Raw genomic sequence first — 27,396 nt, 5'->3', positions numbered from 1 at the left:
CTAAGGAAAATGGACTTCTTGCATTTCTCATTTTTTGATCAATAACAGAAAGAAGGGAAAATAAACAAGAAGCAAGTCACTCCAGAATATTCTTTCATTTTAAATGGAGACCTTCAGACTACAGCTGAAGCTACTACTTCTGTATACAAGGGGAAGATGGCATTTAATTCTGTTTTTTTGCTATGACTTAGTAGTCTGCAAGAACCCTAACAAGGTTTTTGTTTAAATGACGTTTAGATAACAGGGTTTTTAAAACCATGAGAAAGGACAGCCTGTATTTACAAAAGTGACAACTCATCAAAGCAGAAACAATAGATGACAGTATGACTAACAAGAAAAGAGGAAAATGACGCAGAGAAAAGAGCAACACCCACAGCATTAAATACGATGGCCACTTACGCTTTTTCCAGAAATGCGTCCCTCGACATGTTCTGTGCCAGCAAATTTGTTGCCAAACTGAACACTTCATCTGACCATTCCTATAGAGAGAAAATTTGATTAAATGAGGCTTCATTTAGATGTTTACTTACACAATGCAAAATATTTTTGAAAATTATATCATTAGTAAAAAGAGCCTAATTTAAGTCTGAACTTGATTTTCCCAATTACAGCTTCCTTCGTTGTCTGAGACCTGATTTTCTCATGCTGAAAAAAAAAAAAAAAGGAAGACTGTTACAATTTTTTTCTTTACAGATATCCTATTCCACTGAATTGGAAAAAGAAAAAATCATATGGATAAATGTCTGATGCAGAACACATTCAAGCTCCTGGGAGATGCGCAATAAATGCCGCAGAAAAAGACATTTTCTTCTGTGTTGGACACTGGTCTGGTTGACACACTAAGGATTAAAAAAGGAGCCTCTGTACCACCGTTCTTCTAGAATGAAGCTGAAATGGGCTTAAATCCCTCTGAAGACAGACAGACCCAGCAGAGTGGGATACAGCCCATACCACAGCAAGTCTCTTGCTTCTGTGTCCCCTCTTGTGAGGGCTCGTTGTGAGAGCCTCCGCATCACACTCTCTACAAATCATGAAGCAATTCAGACAACAAATATCCTGCTTTGTCTTTTATGGTGGATACCGAATTAAGAACTGTAAGTACTGAGTCTATCTAAGATCTTACCAGCCAACATAAGAAACACACTTAAAAAAACCAAACCAGCAGAAATATAGAGAAATAAATGTAAATTATTCTGATATTCAAGGAAGAAGATGCAACTCCAACTAGAAAAGCTCCTCTTCCCGCTACCGTACATCCTTATACTTTGGTCCTATCCCTTGCTAAATTATTTTTCCCCCTTGCTACCCTGACGTAGGGAAGAAATGTCCTCCAGCTGCTCACTGGACACCTCCCTTATCCGCCTGCAGGCACTGCTCTTTCCATGGCTCTCCCTCACTTTTCCTCCCTTTATTTTCCTGACTTATTTTTCTCATTTCTATGCATGTTGCTGAAGCCCTTCCCTTAGGTCTGGGTCCCTTTCTGGGTTCCTAGCAAGGCTGATCCACAGTTAAAATCTGAAGTTTAGACTCTCACCATTTATCCCATCTCTCCCCTCCCTGGCAAATCTCTCCTGCAGCTCTTCACCGACAACTTCAGCGCATTTGTCCTTCCTAACTTGGTGCTTGTTTACAATCTTTAATTGCAATCCTTTTTAATCACAAGCCTGGTTTTGGATTGGCTTTGTTTCACCAATTTGCAAAAGAAAGGAATGAAAATAAACAATGCCTTTGCAAACAGTGTGAGGGTTTTCTGTTTTTTTACTTGATGAAGTTTTCTGAGTTTTCTTTGAAAATAAAGTTAAGTTTCCTTTCATATCAGTCCAGATCCAAAATTCCCCATCACCACACACCCTCCCAGATGCATACTCTTTGGAGGTATTCCCTCGCCTTGGTTCTTCTTTTTCTTGAGGAAAGATTTCAAAAAAGGTGATTCCATTCTGACAAAAATTGATAATGATGAAAAGTATCATTGACTTCCAATGAAACAAATGTTGCTATGTCATTTTGGAGCTTACGAGCTTGCTTTACCTAAAAAGCCTCAAGTTTCCACATGACTAGGTGAGTGATTTGAGAGGTTCGGAAATTACAATTTTTTGTATTTTTTTTTAATGTGCTAAGATTTTTTTCCCTAAAGCTATCAGATCTTGTTCCTGAAACCGCTCTCACACAGTTGCTCCCAACGAGGGCAAGATAAGGCTACCTGTACGCCTGCTGTTACAAGGGCCTTTGATATCCTGCAGCTACCAGATCCTTAAGTCCACCCCATTTACAACCTCACCCCTAAGCAGCTGAGACAACACACCTCCCCGTGACTGGTATTTCTGGCAGAGAAACCATCCTCCCTCAGACACAGATTTGTTGTTCTGGAGATAAACCACTCTTGCTGAGATATTCCTCCCCTCTACCTCTCGTGACTGTTTCCACTTTTTTTTTTTTCTTTACTTGTTTTTCCTTCTTAGGTCTAATTTGAAAAAAGAAAAAACAGGGATGTGAGAAAGAACAAAAGCAGGAGCCGGGTTCATTAGCAACACCACTGCTTTGCTGTGACTCTTGGAACAGAAAGCATATTAAGTGCAGCATCTTTTTTTTTCTTCTTGGCAACTCATTTTTCCAGGCTCAAAATAGGTTCATCTTGTAAACACTGCTTTGCTTAGGCACTAATAATAGCCGTTAAAACGTCTCTCCGTGACACTAACGGCTGCAAAGATTAATGGCAACATAAAATACTATTTAGAAATTGAAAATATGTTGGCTTTTAACACATCTTGATAGACTTTGTTTTGATCTCACTGATTCTGCTGGGCTTAAAACTGAAGTATTTTGTAGAAAACAGAAGTAGGGCACTTCAGGAGTATCCCACACCCCAGCTCTTCCTTCTCTTTGTCCAGGCACTTGTTGACAGGAATGTAAGGGGAACTCAATTATTATGTGAATGTCACAAGCATTATTTATATGAACAGTCTTGCCATGTTCCCTTGCTAGCTTTTCCTGGCTTTTCAAGCGATCACATCGCTCTTGCCAAATATTCTAAGGGCTACCTGCAGGCTGAGCCATTTCTAACGACACAGGTGCCAAGTCAACAAGTCACAAGCAATACTTGGTCATTGCCTCTCTCATTTTAGGGTCTTCATTCCAGCTACCACAGGGCCGCAGCCAAAAAACCAAGATCAGAAAATATGCCAAGGATCACATCATCTTTCCAGTCACTGGTCTGAACCCTCAGCAGGAGGGGAAACAACAGGCCTGAGCACAGACCTGGAGAAATAAAGGAGATGCTTTAGACTGACTTTGATGGACTTGCATCAAGCTGTGAGCCAAGATACGTCTCGCCGCTTCAGCTACCAAATGGCTTTGTTTCCTTGGTTTTGCCGCATGGTACAGCATAAAGCCCATACTCTAACTCCATGCATGATGCACTCTGCAGCCGTCTTTACCAGCAGCAGTGATTCCAGAAGGCAACGCTCGGTGAGAGCACTCTGCGGGGTAGAAAGCTGTTATGTGTAGAAAGAAAACAGCCTACTGCGGAAAGGTTATAACAGCCTCTGAATCACTGCGGTAGCTGCAGACTCCTGTACAGATGCAATACAAAAGGAAACTATAAATCTGGGTATTTTGAAATAGGACTGTACTGGTGCCAACAAACTGTTTGCAGACTGGAAGCCTCTGATCCCGTTTGGTAGGGGCAGAACCCAGCCTTCCAACATTCAACTCCAAGCAAGTCAGATCCATCATGATAAGAGCTCCCTGGACTCGATCTCCTCTCCTGTTACGCTAATTCATATTTATATCATTCCTGTGAACTTTACTAACAACTTATTTAGCTGTTCTGCGCTTTGGCAGGTAGCACGTAAGCAGCAGTTCATTTGGAAATCTGTTGCCCAGTGAAGTAATTTCTCTCCTCTATTACATGCATCAGGATACATACCGTAAGACATTTATCTCAACAGAACAGATGAGGCTTTTTTCATAAGAAAAAACACATTCTTGAAAACACTTCCTTCAAATCAGAACTGACTACGTGTGAAGGCAATGTTTCTCGCACATTTGTTTTTGGTAAGAGGTTAACAAAGCAAGCTGCTGAAATTCTACGCTTTCGGCATCCTTATGAATTTTATTTTAAAAAAATATATCAAATGGACATGAATTTATACAGTTTGTTTTACCATTTTATTATACTGATCAAGCTCTTAAATATGCCTAAGCAGCTGGAAAAATAAAGATGTATGCTGGAAAGCACAGTACAGCACAACTTATGAATCATCTTTGACTACATCATTTTACTTACAGAGGAATTCATCAGCTCTTAGTGATGGATCCAATCCAAAGCTTATCAAACTGAATTGATAAAATTGAGAAGCAGATTTCCTTGGGCTCTGGACAGGGGTCTGTATGGCCAGGATGGACTAGTGGGGTGAGAACAGAATTGGCATCAGAGGCACAAAAGAGAGTGAGAGGAAAGAGATGTGAAAGATGGGGTGTGCGCTTTTCAAGTTACTGGATTTGGGAAGAGAATGAAATACTGTAGAGGAGACACAGAGGTTCACAGGTTGTGCTTCTTCATGTTGGGAATGGAGACAGAGAAAAGGAGCATCCACTTGGAATAGGGTTTGAGAATAAACTTCTTTCTTTATCCTGGCTTCTGCAGTGCTATGTTTGTGGATGCTCACAAATCCTATCCCAAGACAAGGCACAGGCACACCCGTCTGAAAATAAACAAGTGCTGTATCAGTGCTACTTCTCTTCATCATCAAGATGTGTCCAGCAATCTGCCTTTTAGACCATTACCTAATGAATTTCAAGCTGCATTCTTTGAACAAAGCAGCTGCTCAGTGCCCTTCAGCTCATCGCTAATGTACTTTAAACATTAGTTACTTTCTCCTGGAGGAATGCACATAAACCAGTACATCACGACTGCATCATCATTTCTAGCTCTTTATTTAGTTCACTTAGAGCAAGTTGAATAGCCCAAGGCTCATATTTTCATAATTTTCCCACTACTTGGCCAGTGGATGTGATGAACAGAGTTTGCAGCAGAACAGGAAGCCTTCTGCAAAGGAAGAAAAGCCCATAATCGAATAATTTTCACTGCCTCACTAGGACTGTTACAGTTTACTTTGCCTTTCTCCTCCAAGGGAGGACTGATGGATACTCGTCATACAACTTGAAAAATAAGGTATCACAAATGAAGGGCTAATCTGAAAAATATTCATGCACTGAAAAGGGAAAGGTGGGGCAGTTTTTCATCAGCACTCGCTTTCCCTGGAACATCAGCGGGAGGAAGGGTCAAAATCTGCGTGTATGACGTTGAAAATGTCTTGCATTTACACGCCTTCTCAGAGCTACCCGATGCGCTTATTTGTAACGACTACTCTGAGTCACTACATGGGTCCTGGAGACGATAAGAACCAGATTCTGTGGTCTGGCTCATACAGAGTTGGAAAACGTCTTAGAGAAAGAGGGTTTAGATGCATTCAACAGTGATCAAACTCTGCTCTCATTGAAACAATCAGGATATTTAGCATGATTTCAGGGCAAGCACAGCTAATCTGCAATGCTCTGAAAATCCCATCCCCAGGCTACAGTGCCTGATCGATAAAATACGAATTTATTTGGTCTGCCGCATTTACAAATAACAAGGAAGACTTAGACTCTTAGTTACTCAGATCACAGGAGTTACTCAGGATTTAGAGCAGCCAAGCTTTTCTAGAACATGATTTTATCTACAGTACTTTTAAGGTTCCATTACCAAACAGAAAATGGCCCTAAAATACCAATTTCTGCACTGTTTTAGCAAATAGATTATGGTTCACTGATTGCTGGCTAGACAGGAAAGAGAAAAAGAAGGACATACACTTCTGATTTAGGTGATTTTCCCTCTTCCTTGGTAAGGGCTAATCAATTTTTGCTGATCAATCAAGCTTTAGCATACCTTTTTGTTTTCCATCATATGCTTAGGTTTTTTTTTTCCTGAAGAGTTGTTTCAATCGCTTTCACTTTTGCAGTGTTAAGATTTCTTAACCACCCCTGTAGAGCATAGCCGTGCGTTTTCAAGTCTAAGGACAGCACTCAACAGTCTGTGGACCACCACAAACTCATTTTGTTTCTATTCTTTCATATTGAAAGAAACAGTGGAAATTGTGTTTTTGCCAAATTGACCAATCGGCTAATGGAAATCAGCAGAGACAGAAACCTGATAAGCAAAACTATATCCTCCCAGGTCAAGGCTTTCATCCTACAACCTTTTTTAACCTGGTCTGACCATCCTTGTTGCCTGTGAGGTGACAAAATAATGCCTTACTGTTGTTAAGTAATAGCAGTCTACGGAGAAATTATCTTTTTAGCGCAATCTAGTGGACTCAAGGATGCAAACCATATGAAAGTGTGTTCCGTGCGTGGTTATCTGGAGGCTGTCGTCAGTCTATCTACGTGAATGGAAGTGGAAAGAGGAGTAGTTTCTGAATGTCAATTTGGAACAGATAAAGCAAAGAGTTCCCACTTCATTAAACACAATTGAGTCATACAGAAACTAGAAGGAGGAAAAAAACCCCAAACCATGTACTAATATCAAATCATAACTTGCTTGTCACAAGCTTGTTGCTGTAGTTTAGATGGTGTGTTGGACAGAAATGAAGGGACTGTATACCTGCATGGAAAAAATACTTTGCTAAGGTAATGACGTTGACTTCACAATTCTTATCAAGGGCTATCAGCAGACAAAACGCAATGCTTAAAATTAACCTTTGAACATGAGCAGAAATGGTCATGTGTGCAAGTTAAGTGTCTGATTGCTGACGTACTTGAGTATCCAAGGGAGAGCTGTAGATTCCCACTACTCTGATATAGGTCAACATTAAAAAGTCAACTGTTCACAAACTTTGTTCTCACAGATGACCCGTAATTCACACTCACTTAAGAACAGGCATAAAAGGGTGATAACTACTGAAAGATATTGATAATGTGTTTCGAGAGTCACAGTATACATCTTATAGTGGAGTAAAAATTCATGTGTATCATTATTTTCACAGTGCTTATTTGGGCTTTACAAGCAATGTTCTGAAGATGAGCACACGTATCGGGGGGGGAAAAATATGGAATTAACTCCCAGAAAAAATATTATTGCACGTTTTTTCTTTGGTATTGAGCGGCACAGCTCTATAGCAGAATTGAGGTTCACTTCATAGCAATCTCCACTTTTATCTCATTTATCTGTACCTCAAAACAATACTTTAAAAACATTTTAATTTATATGACACAGATGAATGTATATTACCTTTGCTATATCCTCTTGGAATGCCACCAAGTTCAAGTACGATATATTGACCAGGTCTGGACCATAGACGACAGTTATCATTCGATTTTCCAGTCGACCTCCTAGGTTCCCAGCATCCAACAGTTCGCGCAGTTTTGGATCCTGCAGGTAAATACATTACAAAAGAGTTAAAAATCTTTTCCAAATACTTATACTAAAAGAGGTGGATATTTTTGCATATACTTCAATTTTGAAAACTTGTGTTATTTTGAACATTTTAAATGTGATGGCACCAGGTTCGGATCCAGTTAATTATTCATTAAAATATTTAAAGTTACTAAACCAGAATAAAAAGAAAATCACTACTGTAAATCCTTCAAAGCCTTTGAGCTCTGTATTACAGACTAAAAGCTGTCCAGTTGATGGCTGCACATTCCTATTCTCAGTTATTTTGCCTCAGAAGTTAAGCATACATAAACTGTTTTGCTTGTCAAAATAACACAACCTGTCCAAAGGCTACTGGCCTCAGCAACGAGATTCTCTATGATTTTAACGGATTTTAGATAAAGCTCAATATGAGAACTTAGTTTTGCCTAAGGAATTAAGACTGTCTGGAATTAACTGTTGTGAAGGAAAGATATATTTAAAGACTTTTATCAGCTAATAATAGCTTGAACCTCAGCTTCGTTGGTAGCAAAAGCATATGAGAAACAATTTCAGGTTATTTTGCAACTCTACTAGTTTCTGTTAGGCTCTAGCATTTCCAAGAAATGCAGTCGGTGTTTTACAAACTAAGAAAACTGCTTGGTCCTTGGCCTCCACATGAAGTTTATAAAGGCAAAGACAGATGAAAAGAAGCCCTGCGTGACTGAATTCAATCATTTGAATACAGCCAATATAATTTGAAAGCTCGGGTTTCCTAAAAGGCAAGATTTTTCAGTCTGGTACAAACACTAAAAGATGGCCAGCAAATACTATCACCATGGGATGACAGATTCTGTGTAGAGATCAAATGATTTCAAAACTGACACAAATATATACTGCAGCTGCCATTTCACTCTCACATGAACATTTCTCCCTCACTGTCTGCATGTGTTTAGTGTTTATGGTACTACTTCATATTTCATAATTTTTGAATAAGAATCTAAATCTCCACCGACTGATACAAATTAAATTTAGTGTAACAGGATGATAAGCTTAAGATGATGAAAGGGGCCATTTTTCATGGATCTCGCAGGAAAACCTATATCAACAAGAGCTCCATCAAAAGGGCATCTCCTGATCGGTATATCTGCTTGTAGGCAATGGAGTTACGCATATGTTCACCAAATACTTCACAAGGTTTAGGAGGGCATTTTGAAGTATGGCATATTAACCAGAAAGAAACTACAAGGCTGTCTATCATAAAATGCTGAGCCTCATTAAATACTGGGTATGATGGCAAGTGTTGCAGGAAAACAGACAGAATAATCCTATTTGAGGGTTCTGTAAAGAAGGAATATGATTGTGCTCCGAGACAAAGAAGATTTCATGGGTAAACAAGTTAATGTCAGGCTTTCACAGAAGAGGAAAACAGAAGAGGCATATAAAAATAGTAGTTGCGTTCCAGAGATGGGAATCTGAAGGAGAAAGACAAAGAAACTGTGTTAATTTACATCTAGGAGAAAAGCTAGAGCAGTGCCCTGAAGATGCTAAGTTAGTGATGGTGTATTACTAGATGGGTTATTTTCTCTTTTATTTACAGGCTGAATGTTACAAAGCGCTGTTTAATTTCTCTGGGAGATGAGAGCTCGTCTGCTTTTTACTCTCTACCATTTCCAACCCAAAATCAGACTGATAAATGCTTTTGCTAAAGGGCCTGTCTGTGAAGAGCATCATTCTTTCTGAACTCAAACTGAACAGGATTGTCTATCTGGTTTTATTCTCTTTCACATATTTGTCATTCCTTTCTTCCCCTCCCTGGCTGAACCTCTTGCTCACAGTTTCACTCTTGGTGATGAAATGCAATCAGATCAACAAAAGAAGAAAGAAGATAACCTTTTTCCTTTGTATTTGTAGTCAACTACAGGATGTCTCTATGATGGATCGTACTCGAGTTAGACTAAGGTACACATTAGCCATGCATCACGGAATAAAAAAGGAACATATTTGAAATGGGATGTTTTTCTAAAGCAAATTCATCAAAAGAGAAGTTAATCTGGGACTGGATCAATAAGGTTTTTAGAAGTGCAAAGTAAGTGGCCACTGAGGCACCGTGAGTATGAATTTGGTCTTCCAAATCACAGGATTTTTCTCCAGGTTTTGAAGGCAAGAAATCAGACAGACCATCTTCTTTGGGTTGTTGGGTTTGGATGAGTAAAATGTAGAATTCTTCTATTCTGTTTAAGACTTGCCTAATAAAGTTGGAAGCACGCAGGCCCTTACGGCAATAACATTATCTGGCTGCCATCCAGCACCTATTAATAAAGGGCATACACTGCATATCCTGGGCTATCTCCATGTAACCTGCAATGTGCTCCACAGACTTAAAATAGTGTTTTTATTATAAGTTCAGTGAAAGCTAATAATTTTGATACTAACAGGATTCACGCCCTTTTTGACCCCTGCCATGGGTGTATTTGCCCTGTAAGTGTGACAGCTTAGCCCTTAACTGATGATCTAGGTCATATTCTTTGGTCCTTAGATCTGGAGCTCTCAAACTTAGACACCAAAGCACACTGTCAGCTCTTCACATTTCTCATGAACAGCTCTGCTCCCTTATTACCACACTTAGCTGCAAATACTACTAAGGAGATGAGAAAAATATCCTTTACAAAATCTTGAAGACTGTTGAGGTCTATGAATCAAAGCCCTTTTTAAAACGTCAGCAAGTTTTCCTGTGAAGATGACAGCAAAGCACATGGGGAAAAAAACAAGCAGCAAGACCAAATTTAGCTTCTTTCATGTAAATCGGATTATTTTGATTTTGATAATTCCATTTTAAGGAACGAGACTGAAAGTCTGCTGCTGTTTGGAGCTGCAGTTGATACACCGGCTCATGAGCGGACAGATTGTTTTTTGGCGTAAGCTCTTTGCTAGACTGGGGCCTTATTATGAACATATTGAGCTCTCTGAGAGACATTTAGAAGAATTATACCTATTGAATATTGATTATAGTAATTTTTTAAACGCCTGAGCTACTGAAGCTCTATCATGTTAGGGAACATGCCCATGGGATGCTCAATGAAAAGCAGGCTATTGACAGTGCCCACGTAACTCATCAAAGCTGTCTTTGTAGCACAAAGATTTATTAAGTCTGGTTTGATGTTTTCTGGCAAAGCAGCATCCTTTTGCCTCTTTTACTCAAAAGGTCTAGGTGTCAGCTTGCTTTTTCCCTTCCACTACATTCTACCAGGAGCTTCAGCTCAAGGACTGGAGCTGCCTGAAGACTTGCCCTGAAACCAGGTCAGGGAAGCCAGTGTTTCTGATGGGACACCTTTGTGGTTAAAGGGCTGGCAGATTCCCGGAGGGAGATGTGAGTTGTGAGCAGGCACATACAGAGGAGGTGACAAGGATGGTATTGGCAGCAACAAACAGCTTTAGAATCCATTCAAAATAAGATTAACCATGTCAAATTGAGGTAAGAGTTGGCCAGAGGGGTATCTGCTCATTTGGTAAAAAGCTCTCCCTATTTGGTTTTGCTGTCTTGACAAAACTATCAAAAGAAAATATACCTTAAGTCAATCCAAAACAGAAATAGAAAAAATTAGCCAGAAACATGGGGGCGGGGGGGAAGCTTATGGAATTCCTACAACGTTCATGAACAAATGCTGAGTAGTGATGTTTTGTTAGAAACTAGGATCCTGTAGACAGATGAAGAAAAATAGATTAAATAGATTTCAATCAGACTTCCAAAACTTTCTCCTGTTGTATTTTCCTTCCACTGGAAATCATAAAAATAATGTAAACTTAAAGAGGCTATTCAGCCACATTTAATGACAATCTCCATGAAAACTGCTTTCAGCTGTTATTGGTGTTATTAAAATGTAGCTCTTAACACTTAAATTCCAATTAACATGTGCTCTGCACGCTACAGTAAATGCCATAACATCTATTAATAGTATGCCCATGTCTTTAAACCTTTTTCTGAAAACTTGCAACACACCATCTGTCTGGGAAAATTTTCTGGTTTTTTAATACATTGCCATACATATGTATAAAAGGCTGCCATGCAGTTCAATAAAACTCAAACACCGATTTAAACGCACCAAGGGGCAGCGGGTCAGCCAAGGTTTCACCTCAGCCATTATGTACCACTCTTTGTAACTCATGCTTCTCAAAGCTGCAGCACCATCTCTGAGAGCTGCTGTCTCTGATCCCAGACGTACATTAAACAGTAAGAGAATCTGTCCGATGCTAAAGATTTTCCTTAGGGTTTAATAGCTACAGACAATGGGATGGCCAAACCAATGATTATCAAAAGACTCAGCCAGAACTTCTGGGTTTCTAGAACAGTTGTGCAATTAAAGTACTGTAGGAATTTTTTTTGGTGCTTGAAGACATTAATTTACAATGCAAACAATCTAAAGGAGCCATTATAGACTAAACTACACGTACAGGCTACATGCAGCATGTATTAGATTATGTATACAACATTCACTCCTGTGCTCACCAAATGTCATACACCCCCTGCCCCCAAACAGCTATCAACTGAAATCATTTTCTCACACATCTCATGTAGCAAAACATTGCCTTTAAGATGTCAATTAAATACTTGAGTCCTACTGAAGCTGTAGGTATGAAAGGCATCCCAAAGCCTCCAAAAAGTAATGTCTTAAAAAAAAAAAAAAACAAACCCAAAACCCACCCCAAAAATAACCCCCCACCAAACCCTATACACAAACTCAGTGTTTATCAGCTATTTTCACTACTTCTGTCAATCTGACTTGCAATTTCCAGATGCTTTCTAGCACTAAAAATATGCCACATTCCTTACTTTAAAACACTGTATTTAATAAAGCAAAAGTTTCAGTAAAGCAGGGTTGGACAGAACTGTACATTTTGTTGTAGATTTTTTTACCTGCATTTCATAGTTATATAGGTACTTCAGAACTCCCTAGACTCCATATCATAATCCCAAGTTGTTATAGTTGTGCCTTGATAACTTCAAGATTAGAGAGGTTCAAGAAATTGGCATCAGAATTTCATCTTGGTTCCTTGCTCATCAGAATAAGATTTCCAAGCATTCAAAACTGCATTTACATTTTTCTAGCTCTTTATGTATCCCAGGAAAGAGGAGATGGGGGGAAAAGAACTGTAATTAGATCATTACATATACAAAGAGTTTTCCAGGAAACACTCAAGTTTGTCCTTAAATTAAATGAAGAACCTTGCTAAAATAGGACCTTACATTGTGACTCTGTCAAAGGCAAAACTCCCACAGATTTTCTTCAAATAGAACTTCTTCTTATATCTTCAGGAATGCCTTATCACAGAGTGTTTATCAACAAAAATGTATATACATACATATATAGAGAGCATGTATACTTCACATAGTTGAACCAAATTTCAAAATATCAGATCTTAACACTTCAAGTACCAGGTAAGTCGCTGTAGTAGGGGTAGTATGAATAAGAAACACTAAGTTTCTCTTAAAATCAGACCACTTACCCCTACAGCTAGCTAAGGACTGCAGCAGAGTTCCCAAGCCCCGACTCCACTGAACTAATCCAACTGAACTCCGCAGTGCAAGCTGCCCAGCACAGAAGACCAAACAAGGGTAGAAATTACTTTCTAATACCCTGTTGAAATGATTTTGTACCATCTCTCGTAGCTAAAGCACACAGCTCTGGTCTGCATGACTTCTTGGGTCCATGATGATACTTAGGAGTTGCTTCTTATCTTTGTCTCTACAGGTTAAAGTGTCTCACCTTGTCGAGTCACTCCATCTGCATTTGCAGCCAAGCAAGAAGTGAAGCACCTCCCCAGGCAGGTGTCACAGAGGAATAAATCACCCACCTGACAGCCTGCTCGCTGCCTCGTGAGTAACGAGGTGCAGGTGCAAGCCATTTACAGGAGACGTCTAGCTTCTGGAGGTGAAACAACCTCACAGCAAATGTCACACCCCAAATCTCTCCTTGCAAAGGGACCAGCAACCTGCATTGCCCCTTAAGCAGTTGCGAACTGCTGCAGTGCACCAGTGTGACCCTCAGAAACAAAACGCTCTTGCTAACTGGACTAAATTTACTGTTAACAACCCCGACACAGATTTCAAAGCTGGTTCAAATACCCTTTCTGTCCCACATCACCTAGCAACAGTACAGGACTAGGAACTTCCCATCAAGTGGATTGACAGACTCATCCTTCAAAGAAACGTGGGTTTCTTGTCTCTCTCCTTCTTTTGTTGAGACCAAAGTCAAAACTATCAATAGTTTATCTTTCAGCAATCCTTTTCACTGATTAAAGAGAAAGTCCATACATGGGAATCACACCTACAAAACTCAATGACAGGATTTTGTCTGTCTTCCCTAATAACAGTCATGTGAAATGAATATACTCCAATTACTACATCAAAGATACTCAAAACAGTGTTCTCCAAACTCTCTTTTCTATTATTACATGGAACTCACAGTAAGTTTCATATTTAAATATATTCATTTCTATCATCAGGCTATTCTTACCAAATTCATTATCATTAAACCAGAAATACATTTAGTCCAATAAAGAGAAAAACTGCGCTATTGTTTTTAATACAAATAGGTCTTCATACATTTCCCAAAAGTGCATCAGACCAATCTATGACCAAAATATTTGCAAATACTTATTCTTTGAATTTTTTTCTAGGGTTTCAGAATGGATTCCAAATTTTGCATATCACCATAGCTACCTATGCACAGAAATTGAGCCAGTATCTTATTTAAACCCCTGAGTCTTCAAGATACCATTTTTGTGCACACTAAGTCAGTGTGTACAAAAACAAAGGATGTTTCTTAAACAATATCTCTCAGTAATCTAAACCAGTCTTAAACTGACCATCTGCTCGGTTAATACGGTGGAACATTTCTAGAGTATAACACAGGGTCAGTCCCTGAACAGGCAGATCAGAGACATCCGCTGCCTTCTAGGACCGATCTTGCGTGGTACCTGCAGCAACAGTGAATGCCTCAGACGCAACTAAAATCCAAGGGCTATTCTTCCCATACAAATTCTCAGGGATGAAAGGACACCATAAATCATACATGAGTCAATCCGGATTAACTCTCTCTGTGAAACACTTATTCCAGAAGAACAATTGCTTTTCCTAAAATAGCTTAATCCAATTCCATGCTTGAAGTGAGAACATCAATACATCCAGTTTACCAGGAACAGGTTATGAAAAATAATAAAGCTACTTCTTTTTCTAGGATGTAAAACTTTTGAGGAAGAGAGAATATGTGCTGGCAAAAAGCATACTTTTCTTCAGTAGAGAAATAAGAGGTAAGCAAACTTATACCTGTACAAATGATACTTAACTTTGGAGAGGGCTGTGTTGGTACGCATTTCCAAATATAATTCTAGTTTTGAGTTCTGAAAATGCAGGATGAATTCAGAGTTTTCATGTTGACTTTCTATAATAACCACAGTACAAGGCATGGGATATTTAAAAACATAAAATGTTATTAATCAGTATTTTTATAAAACTTATGGATGTCAAAAAAATCCTGTTGAGTACTACGTCATCAACCGAGTCAAAGGGACAGAACACATCCTTAGCAAGTTTGCAGATGACACCAAACTGGAGGGAGCAGCTGATGTGCTGGAGAGCAAGGCTGCCAGGTCCCTTCCAACCTACAATGTTCTACGACACCATGATTTCTGTACCAGACGTGACCACTTGTGTTACAAGAATTTACCGGAGACCACACTATGCACTTACTGATAGATACTCAGCACCACCTTTGCCGAAGATGCTATGTCTCCTTCCAGTACAAAATCTGAATGACTTCTTGGGGGGAAAGGAGGGGTATACCCACATAATGATCTCAACTTCAATGCTGTATTCTGTGAAAACAGGATTTTATATAAAATACAAAGAGAATGAATTGCACGTGCTAAGGAAAAGCCTGGGGACAAAAATAGGGCCACCTCATTCCTCTTTTTCTGACCTTTCTCACAGTTCCAGTGATCCAAATCCAGCTTCCCTGGGTCTCTTATGCTCTCATGACAGAACACTAAGCAAATACTCAGCTTGCGTATTTGTTTAGTTCTCCTTCTAAACGTCCATATTTCTTGGAATTTTTTTTTTAGTTCATGGTATTTAAGTTTTAAATTGGTTGCAAGACTGCGTGTTCTAACAAAAAACAAGTGACAGTATAAACCATCTAAGTAAAATCAGACCAAATGTGGTATTTTTCAGTCCTTTTGGATGTGGTTGTGATTAACATGAAAGTGCTTTATATCTCACAATGTACATCTTAATTTAAATTGACAATTTTAAAAAGGTGAAATACCTAGAGGCTACAACCATGCACAATCTTCCTCTAGATGTTTTCTAACTCATTAGCATTTTTATCAATTTTTATTAGCTGCGGATGGTTCATTATTTTAAAAATGACCTTTAAGCACACACATTTCCTTTCACTGCTTTTCCTTTCTCAAAATACTTTGAGATTTTTCTTCAATATAATTTTAAAGGAAGAGATGAAGAGATAGGGAAGAAAAGAAACTTCTCTCATTTTCATGTTACTTTTGTTAACTCATTTTCTTTGGTCTGTATGAGACTATTTGAACTATAAAAAGTCTTAGAATGAAATGATTTCTACAGCAGGTTGCACAGCACGTAAGGGCAGGAATAGTTGGAACAGCAGCTTAATTTTCACTTATCTATAAATCTCGTACGCATTGTTCTTCCAATTCTGAATTGATGCGTAGAGTTATTTTAATAGGGTTACTTCAGAGGTTGAGGTACAATCAGCTATTCATTTATAAATCGTTTGTAAAAATCTAAGCAGCTTGGAATGAGTTGAATGAGAGGTATTGCATGAATGCCCACTATGCTTTTTGGAGTGTTCCGTAAGGGCTGGAGTACAATCAGTTGCATTTTAATGCATTTTTTTTAGCTGGTGGAAGTATGTACATCCAGACGGTCTGTAATGCTGAATGCACCAACTACCCACCCCGTATAAAAATAACAGATGAAACACAGAAAGCTATAATTTAAGACATTTGACTAATGAGCTGTTTATTATTGCAACATTTAGTCACACTCATCAGGAGAAAAACAGAAAAAAAAAAAAAAAAAGAAAAAAAGAGAGATCCTGCTTGGCCATGCTAGCAATATTTTGTTCTATCTTACCTGTTTGTGAGGCATGTTTTACTACAATTGTTTCAATCACAAGGTCATACGGGATGCTAACTGGTAAAGGTTTCAATTTACCTGATTTTAATTATTGCAAACCCCCACTATTCCCATTACCTTTAAGTATTTAATTCTAGGAGACTCATTTGCAGTATAGCAAAGAAAAATATACCACTTCAATGATGATGCAGGAGCAGTTCTAGTTTTTTCTTTCTTGGACCGTACCAGATACTCAGCTTCTACAAATCAGACCACGAGCTTACAACAGACTCTTAATGGCACATCTATTTAACTACTCACTGCCAGCGACAAGTTCTCGTGCATTGTCACTTGTCACAAAACATTCAATACATCTTATTAGATATCAGTAACAATAATCCAGAACTGGAAATATATTTAGGCTCTTGACATTTGAAAATTGGTGCAAAATTAGCCAGCACAGATGAACTTATTTCCTACAGATCTCAACAGAGTTGTCCCAGTTCATGTGACTGTCCATTTCAGTGGGAATCGGAGCCAGGGCACCACAAAGGCAAGGGAGCGCTCATTACCTGAATGGTGCCTTGACTCTGAAAACATAACTACAAACATAAAATCAGCTAAAAAGCCACATGGCAAAATCACAGCAGATGCCGCTGCTTCAGATGGTAAAGTTAAGGGAAAGGAAGTAATGTATAATCAAAACAAATTGTTTTTAAAAGTTGGTCGGCTTCAATTTACTCCAGAGAGGATGATCTTCTGTAAGTACATTTTAACTTTTTATATAAATGCCTAACAGAAGACAACTAGAAATAGATTCCTGTTTTAGAAGACAACATGACTACTGAAAAAAAGTAGTAAAATCTACAAGGAGTATGAGTAAGAACTACAAATATGTTTTTCTGGCTGAGGAGAGAGAGAAAACAATGAATAAATGCAGAAACTGGATTTGGGTGGTTGTATGACAGATTAATTTTACTACCTGTGAAAGTACAGGAAACGTGTTCAGTCATTGCTAGGAAAAGAACATCCAAATGGTAATGTCTTTGGCAAGCAACTGCAGAGAGAAGGAACTCTTCCAAGGGATGCCATAGACATTATTCTAAGCAGTTGGTTTCATACTCTACGGTTTTGAGAAATAATCGATGTAGGGGATATAGAAAGGGTGGCCAGATCAATCTGAGATCAGACTCAAAGAGGAACATAACGCATCAACTTGGAGAACAGTCCTGATGGAAATCTTGAGTCCTATGTACTTGTGAGCAGCCAAACAATGTGAGAATACCAAGATAAAGATGATGGAAAATCAGTGCAAGGAGAAAGTGATGAAAATAGTCCCAAAAGAAAATGGACTATATGGCATGAGGTCCACACAAAGAAAGATCCAGATGCAGACACTCCGGTGCAGTGAGCAACTTTGTGCATCCGAGTTATTCACATGTGTTATAGAACTAAAATTTGCTCGTAAATACATGTCTCCACCTATACATTTGCAGGTATGGAGTATTAAGACAACTCCATTTAGAAGTGGTGTCAGCAATAATTCCCAGCTTGGGCCTTTGAGCGTCGCCATTTCTATTGGCCTTTCCTGTGGTTCACAGGAAAACCAACAGGGGCAATAGTTGTTGCCCTTTAGAAAGCAGACAATACTCAGTGAACGCCTCTTCAGTTAAAAATACAACTGCATCCTTGATATCCATTGATGGTGCTTTCCCACAGCGGAAATAATTAAACAGTACTTTGGGGAAGTGCAAGGAGCCAAAGGATATTTGCCACCTCAAAACCCTGCACGATTTTGAAAACTTTGATGGACTAAGTACCAATACCAGCTGATGCACTGAAATTAAGAGATAACTGCAATTCTGCATTAACTCACATCCTTAACAACTCTCCTCAATTCAAAGATGCTAAACCTGGATTTACAGTAGTTGCGAGAGGGTAAAAATTGGCACAGGAAGTTTAACAGTTATTAATTATTTTTAAACATGCCTTGTACAAACCATGGCAGCTTGCAAAGAATTCAATTTCTTACATTTAGAAGGTGGATCAGCACTTCTCTTCCTAATATCACTTGCTAAGTGCCAGAGAGACTTCTAGTTATCCAAGAATTTAATGAACTACATCCAACAATTTAAGGCTGTTTCATTTAGATAAGAGGCTTTCCAACTTAAAGGATAAAACAGCGTTCAAGGCAGTGGAAAATAAAACACATTTCGCTGTGTATAAACTACCCAAGCAGTTAGTTAATTCTAAAAATCACATTTTACCTGGGGGAAATTGAGTAAATAGGCTTGGCAGGCAGACTCCAGACCAGAAGAGCGCACGGGAGCCTGGAAAGTCCTGCAGAAACTCCAGGCCACACTTTGTGCTCCCCCCTTTGCCGTGTTTCCCAAGGATCCCCAGTGGAGTATTTGACTGAGCAAAACTATGCACTCCAGGGTTTAACCAAAATATTTCTGAAAGGCTATGAAGTCCAATGCTTTTTGAAAAGGGAATTAAAAATATTTCGTGCACATAAGATTATGGCACTGAGGGTACACTTTATCCAGCTGGATCCTTTCCAATACAGCCTTGGAAAAACAAACAGTTACAATGCATGCAATTTGGAAAGGAATATTCTGCAAACATGAGAATATCCTGCATGTCACTTCCCCAAAGCAACATCATTTGATACTATGGGTTTTAAAGTACAGTTTGCATAAAGATGTATCTTAAGCAGACACTAACTTCAAGACAGAATTTAATAGCTTCTCTAAGATATTTCTGTTGTTGGGGCTAGATTTGCATCTGTTTTAAAACAGTAGCCTGGTGTTTATGCAGTAATTTATCTTTTTTTTTTTTTTTTTTTTCATTTGGTCTTATCAGACAAACCAAATCGTGTAAAGCATTTGCCCACAGAAAACGTTAGTGAAAGATAACAGTCCTTTTGACGTGATGAACCAGAGAGGTGTAATATGAAGACCACACTCACTCACGACATGAATGCTAGTCTGCAGATGATTTAACATGATATTTAAATATACTAAATCCTGTAAGATGTGGCCTCTGTGTTTCTGAAACACTCTTTTGTCTCTCCAGCTAAGGTGGGGAACTGTTGTATTCGCAGTGCAAAGCCAATTTCAACAACGATCAACTGCCAGCAAGGAGCAGGAGACAGGAAGATCGGCTGAAAGCGCAGCAATTGTAGGAAGATTGATGAAGCCAGGGTTTAGGCTAAAGCTGGAAGGATTTAAGGGGTTTGGATCAGACCGTCAGGGAATGAGATGCACGGTTAAATCCCTGATGTTGCAACTTGCTAAAATTAGTTATCCAGAAACACACATAACTCTTTCTCTGTGCAACAGGCTGGAGGATCAAGCACAGACAACTTGACCCTGACCTCCAACAGTAATCATAATTTGGCTCTACCACAGAGTTCTTATGTTTTACAGCCCACATTATTATAATGTGTTAATACTTTGCATTTCTTGAGTTCTTTTTTTCCCCTCCTTTTTTCCCCATCCTTTGACAGGCAATAAGGTAACAAGCACAAAACCTGGACATCTCTTGTGGTAACAGAGGTCAAAAATACTGAATTTCTGTGTCTTCATTTCCTCAAAAAAATTGATTTTTTTCTCTCTTTTTCTGCTCTTGAAGTCTACTGAATTTCATTTTTCTTGTATTCCCATCAACAGCTCTTGCCTCACTGAAAGCATTAACACAGCAGAAGTCTTTTTTTTCTTTAAATCATTTTTAGAAAGAAATAAATGTATGCTTCATACTTACACATCCAAATAGACTCTGAAGTGATGAAGCATATAACCTCATTGCATTAATAGGAATAGAGTTAAGATTTTCCCTTTCTTGCATGATTATGTACCCGAGGATGCTACTTTGAAAAGCCAGAAGAACCCAGCACCATATTGGCTTACAGTAGTAAGTATACAAGTATATCTTGCAATAGAAAATGGCACAATGCCCTTTATGTATTTCTATCTCCTGGAATTTAAAAGCATCAAGATACAGCTGGCTAATAACTCTGTCAGCATGGCAGTGCTTCCCACTGACCACATCTGAGGCCCCCTCATCGCGCAAGGAGTTTGGGAGGGGATACTGCAGTTCAGCCATAGAATCATAGAATCATAGAATCGTCTAGGTTGCAAAAAGACCTTTAAGATCATCCAGTCCAACCATTAACCTACACTGCCAAGCCCACCTAAACCAATCAAGGGTAGACTAGACTAAACCATATCCCGAAGTGCCACATCTACCCATTTTTTGAACACTTCCAGGGATGGTGATTCCACCACCTCTCTGGGCAGCCTGTTCCAATGCTTGACTACCCTTTCCGTAAAGAATTTTTTCCTAATTTCCAGTCTAAACCTCCCCTGGCGCAGCTTGAGACCATTTCCTCTCATCCTATCACTAGCTACTTGGGAGAAGAGACCAACACCCACCTCACTACACCCTCCTTTCAGGGAGTTGTAGAGAGCGATAAGGTCTCCCCTCAGCCTCCTCTTCTCCAGGCTAAACAACCCCAGTTCCCTCAGCCGCTCCTCATAAGACTTGTTCTCCAGACCCTTCACCAGCCTTGTTGCCCGTCTCTGAACACGCTCCAGCACCTCAATGTCTTTCTTGTATTGAGGGGCCCAAAACTGGACACAGTATTCCAGGTGCGGCCTCACCAGCGCTGAGTACAGGGGCACAATCACCTCCCTGCTCCTGCTGGCCACAGCATTCCTGATACAAGCCAGGATGCTGTTGGCCTTCTTGGCCACCTGGGCACACTGCTGGCTCATGTTCAGCCGGCTGTCTACCAACACCCCCAGATCCTTTTCGGCCAGGCAGCTTTCCAGCCACTCTTCCCCAAGCCTGTAGCGTTGCATGGGGTTGTTGTGACCAAAGTGCAGGACCTGGCACTTGGCCTTGTTGAACCTCATACAGTTGGCCACGGCCCATCGATCCAGCCTGTCCAGGTCCCTCTGCAGGGCCATCCTACCCTCCAGCAGATCGACACTCCCACCCAATTTGGTGTCGTCTGCAAACTTACTGAGGGCACACTCGATCCCCTCATCCAGATCATTGATAAAGATATTGAACAAGGTTGGCCCTAAAACAGAGCCCTGGGGAACACCGCTCATGACCGGCTGCCAACTCCCACCAAGCAGCTGAGTGGGAGGTCACGTCATATATATGTGTGTGTATATATATTTATTTCTTTATTATCTCCTCCCCCAGCGCAGCCTTTCCTTCCGGTGTTGTCACTGTTCTCTCCTCTCCGGTGGTGGAGGCGTTACTATATTATTTTCCTTTCTAGCTTTCAATGTATAATGTCTCCAAAGATGACACAGAGATGACATCTGCATGCGTCTGCTATGAGGCAGAAGTAATATGTCTTAGGTCTGCTAAACATTTAAGTACCCTTGGAAGATTTATGAAGGTGACAATTTCAATTCTGTGGAGACGTGTGCGACTGCTGAATGCGGTGTGTATGGAAAACTATGGAGCAAATGCTCCGCTGGTGGGAAATAATGGCCTCCGTTTGCCCCAGGTCAGGGCCGCGCGTCACTTCAGTATTGAATTGCACACTTGGACTGCTCTGGCCTAGCCTTATTATTGTACATAAATAGATCATAAGAGCTAATGCAGGGCACTGCATTTCTACTCTTTGCAATGTGTATGCAATATACAGTATTGCCTGTTGTTTTACAGCATATAAGAAAAAGCTTGATGTTTTGTTTTTTGGTTTTTTGGTTGTTTTTTTTTTAAACTACAAAAAAAATCTATGGAAGCTTTCTGTAATTTTCTGTTACATTTAACTTTCCAAGGAAGACTTGTTATAGAAAACTGAATCCCAACAGTACTTTGAAAAACTCGCCCAAGTCTGCGAAACTGGATCTTTAGAGCAGCCTTGCTAACAAGGCCACCTGGAATGGCAGTGCCTCCCAACCACTAACACATGCAAAACGGGTGACTTACCCCACGAACAAAACAACCCCCTACACAGAACAATCTTGTGTGTAATGTCTAATATTACAAATGGAGAGATCAATAGTGCCTGGAGTCAGCCTGAACGCATAAATTAATGACTCCCCAAAATAGCAGTAATACAAGGGCATGTGGCACCTGCTGGCAACTACCTGAGACTACAGAGCGTGAGCAATACAGGTCAAAGTCATCTAGGGACCTTTTTTTCCCTTTTCCATATTTTCCATACTGTTTAGATACTTAAATAGGTTAGGGTTTGGTTTATTTGTTTGGTTGACTTTTTTGAAAAAAGGACCTAAATTTATGTCTTTGCAATCTGGAATCCTTCAGGAATATTGTATATTATTTATGTAATAAAATATACACATACTTATTTTTATATAACATAATTTATATTGGCACCACGATCTTTATACACTATAGTGGTGCTTGTGGCATCTGCCCCTTTCTGTGACTGTTTGACAGTGGCTACTCACTGTAACAACAGGGAGTAAATTCTCAGTCTATTCTGATTTTGTTTTTAATCCTGTCTCATAACTAAGCTACTAGAGGAAAAGAACAACAATACGTTTTGAAAGAGGGCTAAATGTAACATTGGGAAACCTGCTATTTGGGCAGAAAAAGAAGTACAGCCTTACACCTTCCCTTGGAAAAACACTCTGCCCGATAAAACAAACAGTGAATGGAAGTATGCTTGAGCAAAGTTCTGGGCAGAATTCCCAGAAGAAATTTATTTTTGGCTTATCAAGTTTCTAATCTGTTTTTTAAACCAGGCTACTGAATACGTATAAAACTCCTGAATGGTATGAAACTCACTGTAGAGACAGAAACTTTTAAACTACAGTGGATGACATCTACCCAGGTATCTGACCTACTGAGTCCTTCAACCGCAATTCTAATGCGATACTACAGTAGCTTGTCCAAAATCAGAATCATATTAACGTTTCAGATGGATTTTAAAAATTTTAAAAAACCACAACCAAACAAACAAAAAAAAAAAACACCCAACCTACCAGCACTGGTATTTTCAGTATTAATACAAAAGAACAGAGAAATTTAAATTATAATGGAGAAAATTTAAATTCTAGAACATTAGGACAATTGACACAAATAAACTTACTACTGCCCCCAAACCAGTTTGCTATAGCCTATTATTTTGCTGGAACCTTTAGCAAACATATCTTAATGTCACAGATTTAGTTTCTTGATGTTTTCCATCATCTAGCACCATCAGGCAGGTTACAGCCTAATCTGATACAGTTTTTCTCTGCCAGCCCTAAATAAAATGGAATTTCCATGTTCTTTATCTTTGCTCAGCCTTCAAACTCTGGAAACTTGATCTTTATTTTTTTGATACCATGCCTGGCTTGTCATTCTCTGAAAAGAAGTGTAGTACAGAGAGTCTGATTCAGCTGCCTACAGTGCAATTGCATGCAATACCGATGTCACTCCTCACAGCAACTGCAGGATCAACTCTCCCTGCGATCCGTAGAGCCGCTCCATTGCCTTATTGGATGGTCTCACAGAACAAAGAGTGATACACAGAAAAAAATTAGATCAAAATTAATAGTATGTTGGAATAAATAAGACAAATTGTTTGAACTTTTTTTAACGCATACCTTTCTTTTTAAAAAAAAGCATTTGCAAATGGCAAGTCTACAGCGATTCAAGATGACATTTTTGAGAAGAGTATTGGGTCAGTCTCTGCCTCAGTGCCTGACTCTTTTCTGCTGCCATTCTCTAAGCCATTCGAATTTTTGTTTGCTTATTCTATCTGTAAAACACATCTAATAATACCCATGTCTTCTGTCAAGGGTTCTGTGATCTATAGAGCTGTAAAGTGCTATCTAAGCTCTTGATTCATTTGGTAGCTTCCAGTGAAAAGCTCCACTCTTCTTGACAGATCTAAAGTGCATAATATCTAATAATATCTTCTTCCATCTTCCTGACAGCACCTCTCTTCAAACTCTCTTTTCATTTCTTTAGGTTTTGTTCTTTGGCCCTTACTCAGCCTTTATGAAGTTTGGGATAACAAATCAATCTACATCATCCTTCTTAGAAGTCAAGGAAAATCATGGCCCAATTCTTAGCTGTTGGCCATGCTTGCTCTAAGACTGTGAGGGGAATACTCATACAACCTATGCTAGGCATATAAACCCAGAGAGGTTACCAGAGACACGGTTCTTCCAGATCAGTTATTTAGTGTTATATGATAATACTCGAATTATTATTACCCCTCAATTCCCTGGACATCCCATTGGAGTCAGGAGGCTTGTCTCAGATCAGACCCTTGTGGTGCCACACACGGAGACTCTGCACCTTCTTTCAGAAACCCATAAACGTAACAGCAAGTTCATGCTCCAGTGAAAGGAATGAAATGAATAAGGAAAGCACAGAGCACAACAAGCTTATTTGCTTTTTACTGCACTCAGTGCAACATCTACGGATATGCAAGCCAGTGCCTTTGAGATGAGCAAGCTACTCCGGAAGGACGCCTGCTAACTTCATGAACTGGGAAGAGAAACTAATGAGCTGAACAGATGTCAGCTAACTTTGTGATAAGGAGAAAATGGAAATCTCACACCTTAAAAAATAAGGAAAAGAAAAAGACTTTCTTAGACATATGGGCATGAGTTTGCTGCTGCTGCTGCTTCTCTTGAGACCTTCTCCAAGATCCTTTCCAGACAATGAAGTATGCTTACTGTTTCAAAGGAAAACAAATGTCTATTGAAAAACAAGTTCCTATTTTTTAAAAGCTCAGAGCAGCTCAACATGCTTTTTCACCTCAGATCAAGTGTCAGCAGCAGTTGAGCAAATACCTGACCACAGCATATTTTATTAGATCAATTGTCAGGCAAATTCTCTTTTGCCTTTAAAAAAACCCATGGCCACACACAAAAAAGGGAAAAAAAGAAAAGCAAAACAGGAAGGACTTTTCTAGGTGGATTTCTCTGAAGATTCCTTAAAAAAGCTTCCACATACTAAATTAATGCCATTAACGGAAGCACTATGCAAATGGACTTAAGAGGTGCTGAAAATAACACACAAATATAGCCTAGGGACTGGCTGACCGCCTGCGGTGTGAGCAGCCCACGCTGCGAACGATCTCCATGTACCTTCTGGTTCATTTTGCTGTGTCTAGACAAAAGTGGTATAAAACATTTACAAGGTAATGCAGCAAAATTACAGAATAAAATGTGAATTTAAAGCTTTGTTCAAAAAGTAGCTCAAATATTAGTATACTGTGTGGCTCAAGTATCAATATACATCCAGCATGCACTAGAGGAGAGCCCTGGGGTTCCTTGTCCTCCAAACCTTCAAGCCATCAGGACAGAGGAGCTGCTGGAGCCCACCACAGCTGCCCCCTTGCCTACAGGTTTAGTCTGCTTTCAAAGCAAGGATATGCTCTTAAATTTCACTTTAAAACTACAGGGAATGTAGCTGTGGGGTGCCCAGCTGTCCTGCAAAACAGGCATGGCTTTAGGACACCACTTCTAGGGACATCCAGGTGCTGCACGTGCGAATGTGGTGCCATCCTACCCAGTGAAGGGGAAGGGCTGTGTTCAGGACTTCAGCGTAGCGACTGATGGACTTGGAGAATAAAAGAGCATTTGGGATGAACTATGAAACGAAGCTGTACCATGGGGAACAAACTGTGCTAATGCTTGCTTTTGTGAATAATCCCATTGATTTTAACATGAAAGCCTGAATGAGTAAGTCCCACATTCACATGACAACAAAGAAAAGCAGATGCCCACAGAATACAGGAAGAGTTAGGTAGGTGTGGGCTGCTTTAATGTGATGTTCTTAGAATATAATAGTCATGGGGCGATGGCTTCCCACCGACGGAAGAGTAATTAGGCAATACTGAACCAAGCCATGAAGAAGCAAAATGTCTGCCCCTTCCTCCTCTTGCTTTAGTGGTGCCAATTCCTCTTGTGATCTTTAGTGGGACCTTTGCACAAGAGGAGAATGAGTCCAGAACAAGGTGAGAGAGAAGTACTGAGTTGCAGTTTATGCCTAAATTTCTGGTCTAACTCCTGTTGATGGTGGGGGCTGTGCACACACCCAGGGTGCAGCCAGCTGTCCAGCAAAACACTGGAGCAGGTGCTTGACTCAAGCACCTGAGCAGTCCCGTTAAAATCAGTGGACTGCAGATTCACAAGTAAGATGCCCAGGAATTTCACTTTGGGTTTTTTTGTTTGTTTTGGTTTGGTTTTTTTTTTAAAGGACTTTGATTATATTTACATTTAAGAACTCTTTATGTTACCAGTGTGGCTCGAACGGGCTTTCATATAAAGAAAACCAGGTTTTTCTCTTGTTTTGATGTACCTATTTTCTGATATATTTCTTTTTCAAAGGTGTGACTTTTTAACATGGGCTTATGAAAAAAGAAATGCTATTTAGAGAAGGGTATACATTTTTCTCAGAACTCCGATTTAAAAGGAGCTGAAAATAAGCCCTTATAATCTTTGAAGAATTATATTGCTCAGGTACAAAATACTGAGAAAACTTATTATTTTTCAGGCAGTAGAAGAAACGAGTAAGTGGCTTTGATATTTATAAGACAATGTCACTTGCTTTTTCCTTTCCAAGCCTTATTTTAAATATTTGTATCTGAAAGTAGCAAGAAGCCTCTCCATGTTATTAGACACAAAGAATGAAGTATTTAATAGGAGAAACAGAAAGGTTTTCTGTTAACCCGCATGCTGTCTGGGAAGAAAGCAGTGGAAAAGGGGATGGGGAGGATGGCTGACACGCCTGAGACAGTTTTTCCAATTAAGACATTTTTCAAGTATAATTTTTTAATAGACTTTTAACCTGACTCAGATAAACCTGAGACCCAGACCTGCCCTCACCAGGGGTTTGTTCCTGGAATTAATAC

General features: G+C 39.5%; 1 protein-coding gene across 1 annotated transcript in view; it reads right to left on the bottom strand.

The window, feature by feature from the left end:
• The window catches only part of PLCB1 (phospholipase C beta 1), a 417,836-nt gene that overhangs the window by 155,392 nt on the left and 235,048 nt on the right, over nt 1–27,396 (bottom strand). Inside the window, exons 4-5 of the mRNA XM_075706801.1 lie at nt 7,271–7,411; nt 400–479 (exon numbers count right to left, since the gene is read on the bottom strand). Coding sequence (XP_075562916.1) covers nt 400–479; nt 7,271–7,411 — 221 coding nt within the window. The remainder of the gene's footprint in view (nt 1–399; nt 480–7,270; nt 7,412–27,396) is intronic.

Source organism: Pelecanus crispus, chromosome 3 (assembly GCF_030463565.1).
Source record: "Pelecanus crispus isolate bPelCri1 chromosome 3, bPelCri1.pri, whole genome shotgun sequence".
Taxonomy (NCBI): domain Eukaryota; kingdom Metazoa; phylum Chordata; class Aves; order Pelecaniformes; family Pelecanidae; genus Pelecanus; species Pelecanus crispus.
The sequence above is the reverse complement of the archived record's forward strand: the minus strand, read 5'-3'. Positions and strand labels throughout refer to the sequence as shown.